This window comes from Cyprinus carpio, chromosome A21, assembly GCF_018340385.1.
Source record: "Cyprinus carpio isolate SPL01 chromosome A21, ASM1834038v1, whole genome shotgun sequence".
NCBI lineage: Eukaryota > Metazoa > Chordata > Actinopteri > Cypriniformes > Cyprinidae > Cyprinus > Cyprinus carpio.
The window spans coordinates 3992118-4010007 of record NC_056592.1 but is presented as its reverse complement, the minus strand read 5'-3'; the positions used below and the strand labels follow the sequence as shown (position 1 = coordinate 4010007).

Below are 17890 nucleotides of genomic sequence, written 5' to 3'. Positions count from 1 at the left end.
AAGTGGGGAAGTGGTTTATTGGGTGCTTGGGATGGTCACTGAACCCTAGTTCTTGAGCTCAACTCAATAGTGACATGATTATTAGTTTAAATACTACATTAAATACACAGTGACAAGCAGGAAAATTGGCTCATGCAGCAAAGTGCGAATGAAAAACTGAAGCATAGCCACATCATTGTGTAAGTGGGATTTCAGCAGAGCTTTTAATAAGACCTACTGATCTTTAAATCCTTCTCATATGCTCTAATTCCTCAAATGTCACGGCTTCTAGAATGCCAGTTTATTTCAAATCCGGTTTACTTGCCACTTTTTTGGTGTTTACAAATAACTTTATGATCCGAGCAAACAACGGACTGTAAAAGAAACAGGATCTGTGCTAGATGCACAGTCCAGGAATCTCAATGACATTCATATTTAGCTTTTAGCATTTAGACCAAATCATTACCCAGAGAGAAAAATATATTCAACTTCGCCCAGTGAGCTTAATCAGTTGAATCAGACTGATTTGTTCAGAACGAAGTTCTTAGTGAATCAAAATTAATTAATTAAACATCTAGTCGCAGGTCACTGAATGGGTTAATTTTTTACAAATTTTAAATTGTTTAAATTGTGTTATATATATATATATATATCTTACTGACCCTAAACTAGTGTATATACACTAGTAATACATTATTTTCTTACCACAGAAGAAAGGGATGGGGATGACTTGAGTGTACACGAATGACTTAATATACTTTTTGGCTGCATATGAACTCAGTTGAGGAATAATCCTATGCCATTCCAGCAGCTATTGACTGGCCGTGTAACATACAGCGCTTAGTTTAGTTTAGTTTAGCCAGTGTGTTAAGCTAGAGTTTAGAGCAACGTCTGTTTGAGGCATTTGGAGGAGCAGATGGTGTAACAGTCAGGCCGAATGGTGTAGATTTCTTTAAATCTCGAGCAGCTAGAGCCAGTTAATCATTCCCTCTGATAGGACGAAGATAATGAGACGTCATAAAAGACAGACGAGGAGAGAAAGTCCAAAATACACCTGAGATATACAATCTATAAAACCATCACTAAACAAAGGAGTTATTGATGGGACTGAATGATGTGTTTGTTCTGGTTCAATTGGGCAATAGTCTTAAACCACCATTCAAAAGTTGGGATTTTTAAATAAAGTAATACAATAGACTGTGAGTAATACTTTTATACAACAAGGATGTTTTAAAACAATCAAAATATCAAACTTATGAATAGCAGCATATTTTAAGTCATAACCAAGTTTTTCTGTTGAAATCTGAATGGTTACACGTAAAGTTTCTTCATTTTCTCCTGTCATCTACACCTATTTTCCTCATTCCACGTCTATCTTCCTCATCTCGTCTGATCACTTCCTGTCTGTCCTTTAGCCATTCTTTTCTTTTTGTACAAAGCTTCTATTGTTTCCTACAGAACTTTTCCCTCTGCTGTCTCTACCTCAAATTATATTCCCTTCCTAGTGTGTTTTTTTCTCTCTTTCTTTCTGTTCCTTTTTTCAGTCCACATCTCCTGCTTTAGCAGAGCTGTGTGCTGACAGACAGGATCAGGATGCAGGGATCACTGGGAATAAATCTTCTATCTTTCTTTAACAACGTACACAACACTGTAGTCCAGTCTTAATCAAATGATTACAAGGTTGCTTAATTAAACAAATTATCAGTGTTCAATTGGCCTTACAACATGACGATCCTGTAAGGGAGTCTGTAGACTGATACTGCATTTAAAACAGAGACATTTCCTTTTAGAAATGCATTTATATCATCTATATATTTTTTTTTTTTGAATATATAATTTTATATATTATACACACACATTATATATATGGTGTTTAAAAAACTGTAGATTTCTTATCATTATAAAGAAATTTCAATGTTGTATGTAAACACATATTTCTTTAAAATGCCATTTAAAAACTAAAATAAGATTTTTTTATCATTTCTATATGTTGTTTATACACACATTTATCTTTAAAATTACATTTATAAATAAAAATTGATTTTTTAATCATTCTATACATGTCTCATACATATATTTCTTTAAAATGATCTTTAGAAATAAAATTTAGATTATTTTATAATTACTATATGTTGTATATAAACACATTTATTTGTATCAATCACATTAATTTTAAAGAAATACAATTAATAAAATAAAATATTACATTTCTATATGGTTCATTTACATATATTTCTTTCAAAATTATAAAAATGTATTATTTTAAATTATTAATAATTCATTTTAAATTATTTTAAACAACTTTCTGTATGTTTCATATACATATAAAACAGAAATTTGTGAACAGAAAATGTGGTTAATGGCTAAAAACAGCCGTTATATCATTTGGTTGTTTCTACAGTGCAAAATATCATTAAACAGATATAACATTTAACTCTTTCTGTCACACAATTCGGTGGCCCAATAGTAGTCAACAACTAGGTCAACACTCGTTTATCATAATTAAATGTATGTTAACATTATGAGTGATTTTACAGCTTTACTGAAGATTATACAGAGAGTGCAGAGAACATCAAGCATTTGGGGTCCCGGGGTCATAAAAGAGTTACAATCCCTCATCTAAAAGACAAATGAAATGGTAAAATACTTTTACAATCCTCTGGTCATCTTGCACAGAAACTCTAGATGGATTCCACACACTTCAGCACGCGTCATTTCATCAGTGAATATCTGTGAGGCAATCCTAAACACACAGTAATTAAACACTTCCAAACGCCAAACCACATGTCTGCAAGAGACAGCTGGCCAACAACAAGCTCCTTACTGTGACAAACTCAGACTGCTGAAGAGGAACACAGCGCTGATTTCAAGACAAGAACTAATCTGAAATTTCAGGCTGAGACATTAAGGGGTTAAACAAAATGACAAATCATTGATTTAAGGTCAACATCAAATGGCAGTCGCAACCCAGTGTACTTCCATAATGCAATATTTATGAGTGAAACAGGATATTTAATGAGAAAAAAATGAGACTTGATTTGATCAGGAATTGACTGGATAGTCAAAAAAGAGTCAAGTTCAGTCTCCAGAACATCTCTATGAAAGCATATTGATCTATTATTTGTTACTGTTGCCATAACATAATAAAATGAATAAAATTAATGCTAACCAGTGTTATTATTGTTAACTAAAACGTAAAACTAATAAAACGTATTTCCAGTAATTAAAATAAAGTTGAAAATAAAATAAAAATTATAAAATAAAACAAAAAATATGTTAAATATTTAATATATTATTATATCTGATATATATTGGAGATTAAAAATGTAAACTTAAAAAAATTAAATATTACCTTGGCAACTAACTGAAGTTGAAGTACTACAATTAAAGCTAAAAAACAAATATATATATATATATTTATATATATAGTTTTTTTATTTTTTTTTTATCACAAATTACATGAAATAACCAAAACTCAGGGGCGTTGGACTGGGGGTAAAACCAGTACTGATTACCAGGGCCCCAAATGGGGCCCATCAGGACTGCCTATGCATAGGGCCCGGAATCTTGTGCATCGCCCCTGCCAAAACTCACACTAAAACTTGCACTAAAATTAAAAGAAAAAAGAAAAATATAAAAACAAAAGCTTATGATTCATCATTCATCAAAACCATTATTAAATACTACAATAGTAAATAAATAATACTAATATCAATAAAATGAAAGCTTCGACTGGTTGCTAGATAAAGGCTGCATTACTTACAACATCAGCCTAAAACAATGTTTAAATAGCTATTTTGCTATTGGTTAACAATTTTCCCTACCTACTTGGCCTAGATGACATCATCTGAAAATGAAATTAGTTTCAAAGCAAGTCGTGACATTATTAAACTTCTTTTTTCCTGCATGCATTGATGAATCACGCACAATAAGTACATGTTTTTAAGAATTTTGGCAGTTTTGAATACAGGTTGACTTTAAATCATGAATTTATCACCACAGACGTGTGAAACCAGCAGGTCTGCATCAAAACCTCTAGCTTCAAGTTCACGTATAGTAGATCCAGTCTGATACATAAATCTTCCTGTTTCAGAACACAGCGTATCGCTATTGTATCCCAGCAGGCTCAGGGTCGCTCCTGTCCATCATTCACAGATGACCTTAGTCTCAAGGAGAAGAATAGAGATATCAGGAGCCATGGAGAGCATATCTGAGGGCAGAGTCTACTGAGGACATTCCACTGTGACTCTGCATTTTCCACTTATCTTCCTATGAAAGCTCCTTTCAAAATACCTGCACAGGTGACACTAAACAGCAGGAAGCTGTGTGCTGTCTGTGTGCGTCAGACAGTCAACGGAAGGGGAAAGGGCAGTCACATAGCTCAACAGGTGAGAGCGATCGATTATGCAATGGTCTCGTACACATAGAGACAGTTAAACCTATGTGTGTCCAGAACAGGAATGAGGAAAAAAATTATACAATTTCTTAAGAAATCCCTGCTATTTTAGTTCTTCCAGGTGTGGGGGGATCCTTTGACAGCTTTACATTGTGAAAGATTCAGTATCGCACTACTTTTAATTACAATGGTGTCATCAAACACAAGTAAAAAATGTCCAGTAATGAAAATAAAGCCAAAATAAATAAATATTAGATTAAATATTTTAAAAAGTCTTTGGAACTAAGTTTTGTTAAAATAAAATAAAACTAGTGAAAATAATATATAATTATTAGATGAAAACTTAAACTTCAATCTGTCCTTAGCACTGCATAAGAAAGCAGACACGTGATCCATCCACTCACGTCTAAAGAGTCCCATTGGTCAAAAAAATCTGATCCCTGCAGGCAGCTGGCTCTTTTATTATGACTGCACATGCTGCACTGAACTAAAAAGAGATCAAATCCCCTGCATTATATCCAGCCACCGGTTTCTGGAACGATAAGCGACGCAAGCATTGCTTCTGGACGCTAAGGAGCTAATTGGTTTTGACAGGAGCTTCTTGGAAAAAGATTACATTGACCGCTCAAGCCGCGGCTTCAGGGAACCTGTAAAGAGGGCGACTTAAAGCTGCATGACTTGGCAGTAACATTAGAATGAAAAGAGTGAACTGCATCATACATCATGAGTCGGCGGTGGAACCCCCTACTAACGGCCTCTGGAGACCCCATTAGATATTTAATTCAGTTAAAAAAAAAGGTGGTTCTTGGGTTCAGCAAAGAACCATCAACTTGCTATAGACTTTTAAAAATAAAGGTTCTTTATTGGCATCTTTGGTTCAATGAAGAACCTTTAACATCCTTGGAATATTTCAATTGCGCAAAGGGTTCTTTAGATTACTAAAATGTTCTCAGTACTAAGAGAACTGGTTCAAGAATGATTTGATTCTTCAGAGAGCCAAAAAGCTCTTGATGTTTCATAGCAGGTTCTTCTTCTTCAGTCAAGAACCAGTTTTGATTCTTGGGGTGGTTCTTGAGTTACTATATAGTTCTTTGGGGAGCCTTTCAGCTCTAAAATACATATTTTTCTAATAAAAAGTGACCTAAATAGGTTCTCTGATCGAATTAAACAAACTGTTTTGGTTTTTGTTGTTGATCAAGAACGCTTTTTGGCTCTCTAAGGTTCAGCCTATTGATTTCTGGGCTCTGAAGCGCCAAGTTCACAGATGTTTCAAAGAACTGAAGAATAAAAAGTTCTCTGTAGAGCCTCAAATTGCTCTCCTACACTTTTAAAAATAAAGAATCCAAAAGAGAACCATAAATGAAACATTTCAGGTTCCCCAAAGAAATTTAACTAGAGTGAAACTAGAGTGAAGAACATCTAAAGAACTCTAAAAAAAACATTAGTGCAATGGAAAGGTTCCATGGATGTTAATGGTTCTTTTTTGGAACCATAGATGCCAAATAAAAAAAATATATATATATTTATTTTTAAGAGTTTATTTGTGGTTCTTGTTAGAACCTATTAAGAGTATAAGAAACCATTATGAAGTTTGAACATCAAGGATGGTCGTGAGCTGTAAACATATGCAAATGCCCAGTTTAATGTCTTTAATAGATAATAACCTCCGTCCCTGAAACTTGAAGCCCTGACCGCAGACTCGGAGCAGATCTGTTGCTCTGTCCTGAAGGATACTGTTACACCTTTACTTTTTGGTGAAGAAGCATGACAGATCCAGGGTGGGAGGGCTATTCTCGACCCACTCATGGAGACCCAAACGATCTCGACTGGAAACAGAACATGCAAATAAAAGTACTCACTTGTTTTTGTCGCTCATGTTGAGCGTGCCGTGCGCGTCCTGTTCTCCCGGAGACGCGCTTTCTTCTCCTCCGCTGAATTAAAGTGCGTCCAGGCTTCAAAAACACTTTCAAAATATGCGCAAGTACGAATTCGCTCCAAGTTCAGCGTGTCTGGATGCGTAAAAGCATGAACACATACACAGACTCACTTCTGTTTATCTGGAGCCAGAGATAATTCGCTGCTGCTGCTTCTACTAACTACAGTACATTCAGTCTCTCCAGCAGTCATAACGCAACAGGCTCACGAACTCTCTGCGTCCCGTCGGAAAACGCTCCACGTTGCCCGCGTCGCGCTCGTCTTGAGTCTTGTTCCATATTTAAAGATCTCGCCCTCCTCCAGCGTGACGCAGCAGTGGGAGGATGAGACACAAGAGGACAGCATGTGAGATGCAACAGTGAATACCTGCATGCGCACCAAAACACACAAGTAGACAGTCTGAATACATCTGAAAAATACTGCAGTTCAGAGTTAGGAAACATTCGGCCTCTCTGCAATCTAAACAGCATTTACATTCAATGAAATATGCTTAAGTGTCATAAAAGTTATTTTTATGCATTGTAACATGACTTTAGCAAGCAATATATAGCCTGTGTTAACATAAATACATACATAACAAATATTACACATGATGTATATACATATATATATAATCATACATTCCCTTACGAAAAAGTAGTTTATTCAAGTGTACTATTAGTCTATTTCTTTTAAACTAAAAATAGGAAAGTATGCTTTTAGTTTACTTTTTATGTACTTCTCAGAAATGGGCTTTATGTACTCCTCAGAAATATACTTAAAATTACATTTAAGTATACTTGGCTTATACTTACAAAAAGTCTAAATATATTTGAGCTATACTTGTGCTCCTAGAATCCGTGTTTTCATTGTTATACGGTAGAGGGTGCTAGTACACATCTTCTGTACAGAATTTCCAAAAAAAAAAAAAGAAAGCACAAGTGAGGAAGAAAAAGAAACAACAGATACTAACACATGTAATCTAACACTATCATCTGACATGAAACAGCATCAAAACTGTAACGTTATGGAATAAAGTGTCGACCGATGAAGAGGTAATAATTACAGTCAAGCTTTGGGGTGTTGATTGACTCCATCTATGTCTTGATCATCATTCTGAATCCAATTCATAGTCTTTTTTCAGCTTTTTGTTCAAAATGTTATTACTTTATTTTTTTATGAAACTTACCCACATTAAAGTGTTTTTAAAAAAAAAGAATGCATGAAGCTAGAATACAATGTTTTTGTTTACAAGCAGATACTCTGTTCTTTCTTTGGGTGTTTTGTATGTTCAGATATTCATATAACAAAATATATACAAATTAAAACCTAAACAGGGACATAGTAGTTTACTTAAAGTATAATGTAAAGTTCACTTAAAGAAAACTTGAGTATACTTGCAATATAAACTAGTAGTTTACTGAGACTATACTTCAAAGTGAACAAAGTATTTAATTAGTAAACTATCAGTATACATATAAGTTCACTTTTAGTATAATTGATTAGTATAATTACAAACTACAAACATAGAGGTAAACTAGTTGCTTACTCAAAGTTTGCTACTGTTATACTTAAAGTATACGTAAAGGTATACTTTCATAAACTAGAAAGTGGGTCAATTTAGTCCCAAGGAGTACTGAAACAGTACACTTACAAGTATACTACTATAGAACACTGATATTTTTTTATTTGATACATAATGTATGTTTAGTGGTATAATTTAATTTTTCTTAAGTATACTTAATAAAATAAACTTGAAGTATACTACTTTTTGGTAAGGAATTACGATGAGGTGAAGCATGAAAGTGTCATAAAAGCTGTGTAACATGACTTCAATCAATCTTTAATGATTAGCAATATGAATTTAAGTATATCAGAAATACCATGACTTTTCCTTGATTGCTTTGATTACATTTACATAACCATGAAACCCTTAAAAATAAACATGATTCTTGAGCACCTGATAATTGCACATACAATATTCAACATTTAGAATGTTCCAAATCATTTAGAAAAACTCCAGGAATGTCATCCAGTTCAAGTTTCACATATCTCATGAAAAAGTTATGTACTTATCACGAGTAATGGTTGTGAATAGCTCCGTTCTTTAGAATTTACGACATGAAAAGATGACTTAAAATTCAAGGAATAGCACAGGTTTCTTGTATTGTTTCTAAAGCGCTGTAGAACTACGCCACCAACTGGCCGTTCAGGAATATCAGCACACACCTGCGCTCATTTACAGGAACAGCTTTCCCAAAAACTCTGTGTTCACTCTCCCTCATGCAGCTCCAGCATACGGGCTTGAAAAGACATGAGGGAATGTAAATGATGATTCAGCTGATTTTGGGTTAACTATTCCATTAAAGCCACACAAAGAATGCTTTGAATAAACACAGTTGTTGAATATATATACACTACCATTCAAAAGTTGGGATCAGAGAGATCAAATCTCTATATATATATTTATTCAGCAAGGATACATTAAATTGATCAAAAGTGACAGTAAAGGCATTTATAATGTTACAAATGATTGTTCTTTCAAACTTTATACTCATCAAAAAGTCCTGAAAAATGTCAGTTTTCACAAAAATATGAAGCAGCACAGCTGTTTTCAACACTGAGTACTACGAAATATTTCTTGAGCTGCAAATCATCATATTAGAATGATTTCTGAAGGATCAGGTGACACTGAAGACTGGAGTAATGCTGAAAATTCAGCTTTGATCACAGGAACAAATTACATTTTACAATATATTAACATAGAAAACAGTTATTTTAAATTGTAATATTTCACAATATTACTGATTTTACTGTATTTCTGATCAAATGGTGAGCAGAAGACTTGTATTTGTTCTTCAAAAGAAATATAGGTCATATTTTTTTATTATTTAATTAATAAGAAGTAAACAACTTTAAATTACAAAAACATTGATAAGCAGTAAATGCACACTACATTCACACACAAAAGTTCATAGTTTTAAAAAGTAAATACAAAAAAAGTTAAATTATTCTGTCCAACGTGCACCTTTCTTGTCATAATCACAGGGTGCTCAGAAATTCTTTCACCTGGGAAGACAAAAAATATATTAAATCAACTTTTTGAAACTGTCCTCATATTTCAATTTAATACATTTATTACTGTGTAAAGCTTCTATGTGCATGATGGGGTATGGTATTAGTGGGTATGATATGTATGAAGCTACAACATGTGTGTGTCTAAAGTATAAACCATGTATAACATGCAATTTCTAGAGTATATAATGGTCCCTGTATTGCACCCTCATCATAAGATGCAACTTTAGTTCCGCCACTTTTTACAAACTCAACACATGCTCTGGGTGATATGCTAGATTAACTTATTGCAAAAATGTAAATTCATAATTTACTCACCCTCGTGTCATTCCAAGAATCACCAAACACAATGAGGGCGAGTAAAAAAAACACTGTTTTTTCTGCGTGTGTCATACCTTCTCGATCATATCAGCACACTTGATCTTGTTGTCTTTAAAATCGTCATTGACATCCAGGGTAAGAACCGGCACTTCATTCAGATACTCAAACTCCATACTGCACACAATGAGGGTGTATAATTTATATATTTATAATAATTAATTAATTAATTTAAAAAAAACTAAAATTTTTTTTATCTTACTTAATTTTTTATTTTTTTATTTAATATATTTTATTTTTTATATATTTATAATAATTAATTAATTAATTAATTAATTAAAATTATATATATATAGTAAACACATATTAAACACATTTTTGTTGTCATATATATATATTATATTAGATATAATTTATATTTATATATTTTTTATATTACATATACCTATATATTTACATGACATTACCTTATATTTAATAGTTAAAAAAAATTAACAAAAAATCTAAATGTAAATTAATAAAAAAATTGTTTTTTTTACTTTAAGGATATATTTTTCAATAATATATTTTTGTATCATCAGCTAAATGTAAATTAATAAAATTCATTTTTTTTTACTTTAAGGATAATATAAATTTTCAATTATATATTTTCATAATATATATTAACATAGAGGTAAACTATACATAACATCTATACATAAATACATATACATAACAATATATAATAATACATTTTTGTATTATCTCGTTACATCTAATATCTTAATGTAAATTAATAAATAAAAAATTATATATGTGTATATAATAATACATTTTTGTATTATCTCGTTTATATATTTTATATATGTTAATATAATTTTTGTGTTTTAAATACTTCATCTAATATCTTAATTTAAATTAATTTATTAAAAATTTTATTTTTTTTTACATATAAATATATTTATCATAATATTTATTAATGAATAAATGTATAATAATGTATTGAGATTTATATTAATTTACATAAACAACTTTTTTATAAGGATGTCAAACATAGTGATACTTTGGTACTTATATGAGTGAAGACATTATAATGGCTGGTGTTTGTAGTGTGCGTGTGTGTGTGTGTGTGTGTGTGTGTGTGTGTGTGTTACCTCATAGTCCTGTGCTGTAACCAGCTTTCATGTTTATAGTGGAGTTTCTCCAGATATTCCAATGGAATTCCCTGTTCCTCGTCTCTTCCTCTCAAATGCAATCGCTCCAAACACCTCTATAACACAAAATCATCTTGTTTACTCTTTCACAGCACAGCGGAATCACTTTAAAGGCCCCATCTGGGTTTGTGTTCATACTTCTGGTTTTGCCCGCAGGTAAATGATGCCGTCCAGCTCGATGTGCTTCCCAAACTGCTTATGCAGCCAGCTGTGCCAGTCCTGATAGATCGCCCACTCGGTTTCATTCACACACTCGCTTTCATAGAGGTTAGAGGCAAAGATGTACCTGCAACACACCAATCAAAGTGTTAAAGTAAGCCAATTAGCTGATATTTCTATTTATTTGACTTTTTGACATAATGACGGTTGTGTAAAGATCACAGACCCTTCATCAACGAAAGGAAGCGATGCATTTCAGATGCTAACGGATATAAACACCAGGTGCGATCTACCTGTCACTGTACACGGATCGTTCGAAGAACTGCACGGGATTCTCGGCCTCTCGCAGTTTCCCGTTGGTGGATTTGATCTGCGAGCGGACGCGGCTCATGCAGGCGTAGCTCTGGAAGGTGTAGGCCCAGCGCTCGGGCTTCTCGTACATCATCTGCAGCACGTTCCCTCCGCTCTTCTGAGAGTCAGTCAACTCCTGAACGAACACACACACGTTACTACATTTGTTAGGCATTGAATATGTGTATGTCAATTCCAGACAGAAATTCATAAGATGGGGACAAGGGGACAGTGACATTTAGAAAACGAAAATGCTAATATAGGTTTAATTGACACTTCAGTAATGGGTCAGATGCCTTTCATGTCCAGCGTAAGTCACAGATATAAACACCAGCCTCTTGAAACACTTTTAAAAGAGAGACATGAACTCCAATTGATCTGAGAGTGTATTTCTCAGTAGTAAGTGTGTGAAGCAGCAGCTCTGTTCTAGTGGAGTGCTCAGCTGTTGAGGACTAAACCATCTGCTGATTCCCAGAGGAGACAGTGTTTGCCAGAGCCAGCGCTGGATTACAGGCCTGCTTATCATTCTCAGACAATGCTGTAAACATGTAGCGTACAGTGACCACAAAAATATTGATACTTCTGTCTAAATGTCAAAACATCAAAGCAAGTGCCATCTGCACTCAGAAATGAGCCACGCTGGGAATTACTTTCAACAGAAAAGTGCTTGAAAAGGGTGTTGGTGCTGACTCTCTTAAAAATAAACACCACTTGTGTTGACATTTTGTTCTCTAATAAGACATTCATACAGATTTTATGAGTGAATTCATTTTTAATACATTTTGGGCGGTCGTAAATAATTTTTTGTTATATTACAATATAAAATGTGTATACTGGTTATGTTTACAGTATTTTTGACTGTACCTCGTGCTCGTTGTGGTGAGTTTGTACATTGCACCATCTAGCGATGGGTTCCGGTACTACCTCCCATTCTCGATCATGTTCATCCAGCAGGCGAACAAAAGTGGATTTACCCGCGGCTAGAACAGGAAAATCATATTTAAACACGTTAATAAACATTACAAGAATAAACGATAGACATTTGTTAGAAAAGGGTAATAATATTTAATCTCGTTAAAATGATGTTTATAGACTACTGACAACCCAACTTCCGCTATTTTCTGACACTATTTTTAGATTTTAAAAAAGAAAAATGCAAGCTTTTAATATGCAGAATATGTATTAAAACAAATATTTGTAAAATATGCATTAAAACAAATATTTGTAAAATATGCATTAAAACAAATATTTGCAAAAAACAAATAAATACAAAAAAAAAAAAAAAAAAACAAAAGATTAATAAAATAAAACGTGTTAACAAGAAAGCTATAAAAACATCTAGAACTTGTGTCATATTTCAGATTTTTCCCTAATATACTTGTATCTTTATTTGTGTGCCCTCTTTTTTTCCTGTCCATTTCTTAAGAATTTTTATATTATATATTTTTTCTCTATTATCTATTAATCCATAAGTAGTTTATTATTGAAATGTATTTTGTATGTTTTGTACGTACTGTTTTTTTTTACTGTTTGTTTTGTAGGTACTGTAATCTTTGTTGTTTATTATTGCAATAAAAAATAATAATAAATAATACATAATAATATAATAAATATAATAATAAAAACAGGAAATGTTCGTCAACGTCAAGGTCGTCTTGAAACAGGATATATCAATAAATATTTATTTTCTTCATAAAGTCAGAACTGTAATCGTATTAGCATAAACCTCTGTGAAAAGCAATTTTAACCTTATAAAAGCTGGATTTATAGCATTCAATGGATATGTCCAGCAATGAAATATGCTTACAGTACTGACAAAAAACACCGAATGACTTACCAATGTTTCCTTCAATGGAGATGCGTTTCAGTCTTTTCTCCAGACTGTCGTTCAGAGGACTGGGACAGGCTCTTTTGGCAATGGGAGACATTTTATCTTCATGCAATATTGCAGAAATGTACAATAACACTTGGTACAGTTACAGTCAGTTAGCAGAGAAACAGGCGGAACATTTAATCCTGGCGCTTAAACGTCAAGCTCCTCCCACCGGAAACAGCTGCTCTCAAACCTCATAAACACCACTTTAAAAAACAATTCACATGAGAACGAATGGCTATTCAAAAAAATAATAATAATTTATAGTAGTTTATAAAAACAATAAACAATATTAAGTTACTTTAACTGTAAAGTTTCATTTTACGCACACATGCAGAACATATTATATATAAATATAAAAAAAAACATATACATAAAATGTTTAGAGAAGGATTTTATTTGCTTTATGTACAGCAAAAATAACATCAGTTAGTTTTTTTTAATTCATGTAAACTAGAACAATATCAGTAAATCATATGCATGTATTTACATATTTAATCTACCGTAATTATTTTACAGTTCAGGGAAAATATATTCTCATTTAAGTGACAAAAAGCTTTATAAATACTTCACATCTGTCTGATATTAATCAGCGGCTGGCACTTTTACACTATGGCACAGTCCAAACCATTAGAAGTAAAACTATTACATTCGTGAAACAATAAGAATAACATCAAAATGTCCAAAGGAACGTAAATCTAAGGATTTTTAAATGTTAATAGAAGAACGGAGATGAAAAACAGGATAAAATGGAGGTAGAGAAGAAAAGCCCACAATCATTCACTTCAGAACCGAATGCTGAATGTTTCTAACCTTAACAACTAATACAACCTAACAATAAAGCTAAATTCATCATTGTACTGAATATTTCAGAACTGTACTGACTTTATGAGTAAATATATTTCAAATGGGTACAACTAAAACACTTTAATAATTCAACAGGTTTAAATATTTAAGGAAAGTTTGGCAACCCAGTTGCACGAATCCAATGCTTTATGACAAAAAAAAAAGAAAAGAAAAGAAATAAAAATAAAATAAAAATAAAAACTGACACAGCAGTGGCTTGTGCAAACAAATATCTTATCAGAGACTCTGAGCTGTCATCATACATTTCTTTTCGTCTCTTTGACGCATGGCATAAGCCAACACTTCCCATCAGCCATCTGGGTCCAACAAAGCAGCAATCCCAGCATGCACACTTCATATTTATTATTGAAAACCTGGCTAAAATACTTCATAGTGACCTATATTAAATATGAAATATATTTATTTCTCAGATATGAACTTCAAACAACAATTTTGTCCAGTAACATCAGTGAGGACAAATAACAAGATCATTATTGCATAGGAAAACCGACTTAAGCTATTTAACTCCATCTTTTTTGCCGTCAGGATTACAGAATTAAAGAATCAAACAGCCTTTAACATTCACACTGGTCAAAGAAAGCGAATCACCTATTCACTGCTTTAACACGGGCACCATACCGGATCCCTGTAGTCTGTACAAGTTCAGTTTCAGTGACCGAACTCAACCAATAATGTGATTAAAATCATATGCAACCATTTCATCCAGGCATCATTTTGTCATCAAATGCCGAAAATCAGGTTTGATGCATTTAGAAATATTAGTATTGTGCCGTTCCTTCACTTCACTACGGTTCGCCTAGCAGTGCTACGGGGTTAAAATCATCTGTACAAAGCAAAAGATAGAAGAGAGAGTCAGAAGAGAGAGCAGGATCACGGTTTCTTCATTGTTAACTTCTTTTCCCCTCCTTGTCTCAGTTTATCTGTCTTTTGTTGTGAGCTTCTCAATGAGATCTTGAAGAGGCACCAGCTCCTTACGGTCGATCAAGTTAAACTCCTGAAAATGTACCAAATAAATTGAATTTAAAATTCAAGAACATGAAAACTACAATACAGTTCATAAGTTTAGCATTGTTTTGGTAAGAAGTCTCTTTTGTTATTGAAAGAAAGTCTCTTTTGATCTCACCAAGGCTGCATTAATTTGATCAAAAAAATAATATTTTACAATTTAATATAACTATTTTCTATTTGAATATATTGTAAAATGTAATTGATTCTTGTGATGCAAAGCTGAATTTTCAGCATCATTACTCCAGTCTTCAGTGTCACAAGATCCTTCAGAAATCATTCTAATATGCTGATTTGCTCCTCAAGAAACATTTCTTATTATCATCAATGTTAAAAACAGTTGTGCTGCTTAATATTATTGCGGAAACCAAGCAGCATTTAGTTAAAGAAATCTTTTGTAACCATATAAATGTCTTTACTGTCCCTTTTGATCATTTTAATGCATCCATCATGAATAAAAGTATTAATTTCTTCCAATTGTTTCAGTTAAGAGTCCATTTCAATTTAGTTAGATGAGCAATGCAACAGCTAAAACATAAATTTATGACCATCACAAAAACATTTTTACAGATAGCTCTACCTCTACAATAACTGGATTAGTTCAGAGCCCCGTTTCAAGTTTTTGTAAAACAGACAATACACACAAACTGCTGATCCCATATCAATTGAATACTATATTAAATGCAGCAAGTTGCTTGACAACTGTAAGAAGCCTACATTTAGACTAATAACTTAGTTATTTTGATTATTAATTGCTATCAGATTGTTATTGCTGCCATTATAATAAAAGATATAAGCCACTTTAAGCCATGTTTTAGGGACTCTGAAATACCTCTTGTGGTTTATTGCTTGTGCAGGCACTTTTAAACACGTTCATAATAAGACTAAAGCAGTGACAGCACCTGTACAAAGAAGATGAAGTGTTTGAAAGACGTGTTGAGGTGAGCTTCCTCCTGAAGCTGCATGACCGCGTCAAAGTGTTGATGATATATATGAGCATAAACTCTGAACAAACGCTTCAGGATGGTCTTGGCCACAGACATGAAGTTCTTGGGGAAGGGGACACCTGGACAGGTGAGACGGAGATATATATATATATATATACACACCACAAAAAAAACAATTTTTATTAGTATCTCAATTAAATTAAAATATCTCTGCAGCAGGTACCTATTTTAGAAGGAAACAGGGTCTCGTCATCCAGCTGGTCTTGAACCCACGTCATCAGATAATCAATGTACTTGGGAGCCGAGCACTTTATAGGCTTCTTAATGTTGGTCCCATCTGCCCAGTGATACTCGTATCTAAAGGGAGAGAGATAAGTAATACAGAGACACAATCATTCATTCCTCACTGTCCGTACACACTCACTTTGGTCCTGCAGACATGACCGGACAGCTGTCCTCCGAGCAGAAATCCGTGATGGTGCCGTAAAGCATGTTAATCTGGTTAAAGAAATCCACCGCTGCAGAAACAACCAAACAGAAACATTTAATGCCTTTATTATTTTGTGCACAATCAGAAGTTCTAGTTTGTTTAACCACCTTGAAAATTAATGACTGCTATATTTACAGTAAAACAGAGTCAGACATACGTTACAGTTTGATAAAAAAACAAAAAAAATCTGAGACCACATATTAAATCGTTTGTTTCATTTAAACCTACAAGTTTTAGTCTTTTGAATCTACACAAATCTATCATTTTAATATGGTAGTAATGTGGCAAGCTGCTTGGCAATCATGCTGGAGCACATGATCATTAGGTTTTGTTCCTGCCAGTTCCGGTGTTGACGTCATTAGAAAGACAAATGATATACTAAGACAATCGTGAAAGCCATATTCATTTTTAAAACTTTCCACAATGATGATTATCCTCATTTTTCTTGACAAATTTTATAAATTGCAAAAGAAAGTCTTCTTTCACTAGAAGTCTCAGACTATTGGATCCCATGCATGTTGGGGGAGGTGTGTTAGTAATTTTGCAATGGACACTGCGTCTCTCGGGACAGACTGGGTGATCGGTCAGGACAGGATGGGTCCGGTTTGGTGTCATCAATAGGTCAAGGGTCAAAGTTGTTAAGAAGGAAATGAGAAAAGCAACTGAACACATAGAGAGAAACGGGAAAACCATGTGCAATAACAAAACACACTAGAAACAGAACAAATGAATCAGTTTGTGGGTGTGGGGATAATTAATAAATATGATGTCACTCTTGGTTCTTACTGTTGACGGCCACCCATTCATTCAGATCTTCTCCGTCAGGAAGCACGACGGCCATCCGCAGGTTCCCACTGCCCAGCGTGGCTTCAGCATGTTTGAGCAGCTCATACTGATGAGAACCTTCGGGAATATTCTTCTTCGGCTTAAACGTCTTAGACGAACGATTCCCGCTGGAGGAGATGGAACAGAAAACACACTTAAAGGGAAAGTTCACCCAGAAATGAAAATTTGCCAAAAATTTGCTCACCATATTTGGAGAAATGTAGCATTCCATCACTTGCTCAGCTCCTCTGCAGTGAATGGGTGCCGTCAGAATGAGAGTCCAAACTGCTGATAAAAACATCACAATAATCCAGAAGTAATCCACACCAATCCAGACCATCAGTGAATGATGGATTGGAGAGGTGTGGATTACTTGTTATGTTTTTATCAGCTGTTTGGACTCTCATTCTGACGGCACCCATTCACTGCAGAGGAGCTGAGAAGCTGAGCAAGTGATGGAATGCTCCATTTCTCCAAATCCCATGCAGAAACAAACTC

The 17890-nt window shown here is 33.7% G+C and overlaps 3 protein-coding genes across 3 annotated transcripts in view; all 3 read right to left on the bottom strand.

Moving 5' to 3' along the window:
• Positions 1-6621, bottom strand: part of slc4a4b (solute carrier family 4 member 4b) — a 41383-nt gene extending 34762 nt beyond the window's left edge. The window contains exon 1 of the mRNA XM_042711401.1: positions 6235-6621. Within this exon, the coding sequence (XP_042567335.1) occupies positions 6235-6251 (17 nt within the window). The 5' untranslated portion in view covers positions 6252-6621. The remainder of the gene's footprint in view (positions 1-6234) is intronic.
• A 2420-nt stretch (positions 6622-9041) lies between these two features.
• Positions 9042-13409, bottom strand: dck (deoxycytidine kinase). The gene is made up of 7 exons (XM_042778633.1): positions 13223-13409; positions 12250-12365; positions 11328-11521; positions 11014-11161; positions 10816-10931; positions 9760-9859; positions 9042-9358 (listed from the first exon to the last, which is right to left on the bottom strand). Exons 1-7 carry the CDS (start codon positions 13311-13313, stop codon positions 9332-9334), a joined length of 792 nt encoding a protein of 263 aa, XP_042634567.1. The 5' UTR covers positions 13314-13409; the 3' UTR covers positions 9042-9331.
• Positions 13410-13637: 228 nt separating this feature from the next.
• The window catches only part of LOC109057975 (MOB kinase activator 1B-like), a 5595-nt gene continuing 1342 nt past the window's right edge, over positions 13638-17890 (bottom strand). Inside the window, exons 2-6 of the mRNA XM_042778632.1 lie at positions 17354-17520; positions 16502-16595; positions 16301-16434; positions 16033-16196; positions 13638-15119 (exon numbers count right to left, since the gene is read on the bottom strand). Coding sequence (XP_042634566.1) covers positions 15042-15119; positions 16033-16196; positions 16301-16434; positions 16502-16595; positions 17354-17520 — 637 coding nt within the window. The 3' untranslated portion in view covers positions 13638-15041. The remainder of the gene's footprint in view (positions 15120-16032; positions 16197-16300; positions 16435-16501; positions 16596-17353; positions 17521-17890) is intronic.

Excerpts from the sequence above, each read along its gene's own strand:
- dck (XM_042778633.1), bottom strand. The coding sequence starts at position 13,313 with ATGTCTCCCATTGCCAAAAGAGCCTGTCCCAGTCCTCTGAACGACAGT. Across the intron at positions 11,162-11,327 it reads CGATCCGTGTACAGTGACAG|GTACATCTTTGCCTCTAACC; the intron begins GTAGATCGCACC and ends GGTGTGTTGCAG. Across the intron at positions 9,860-10,815 it reads TTACAGCACAGGACTATGAG|TATGGAGTTTGAGTATCTGA; the intron begins GTAACACACACA and ends CATTGTGTGCAG.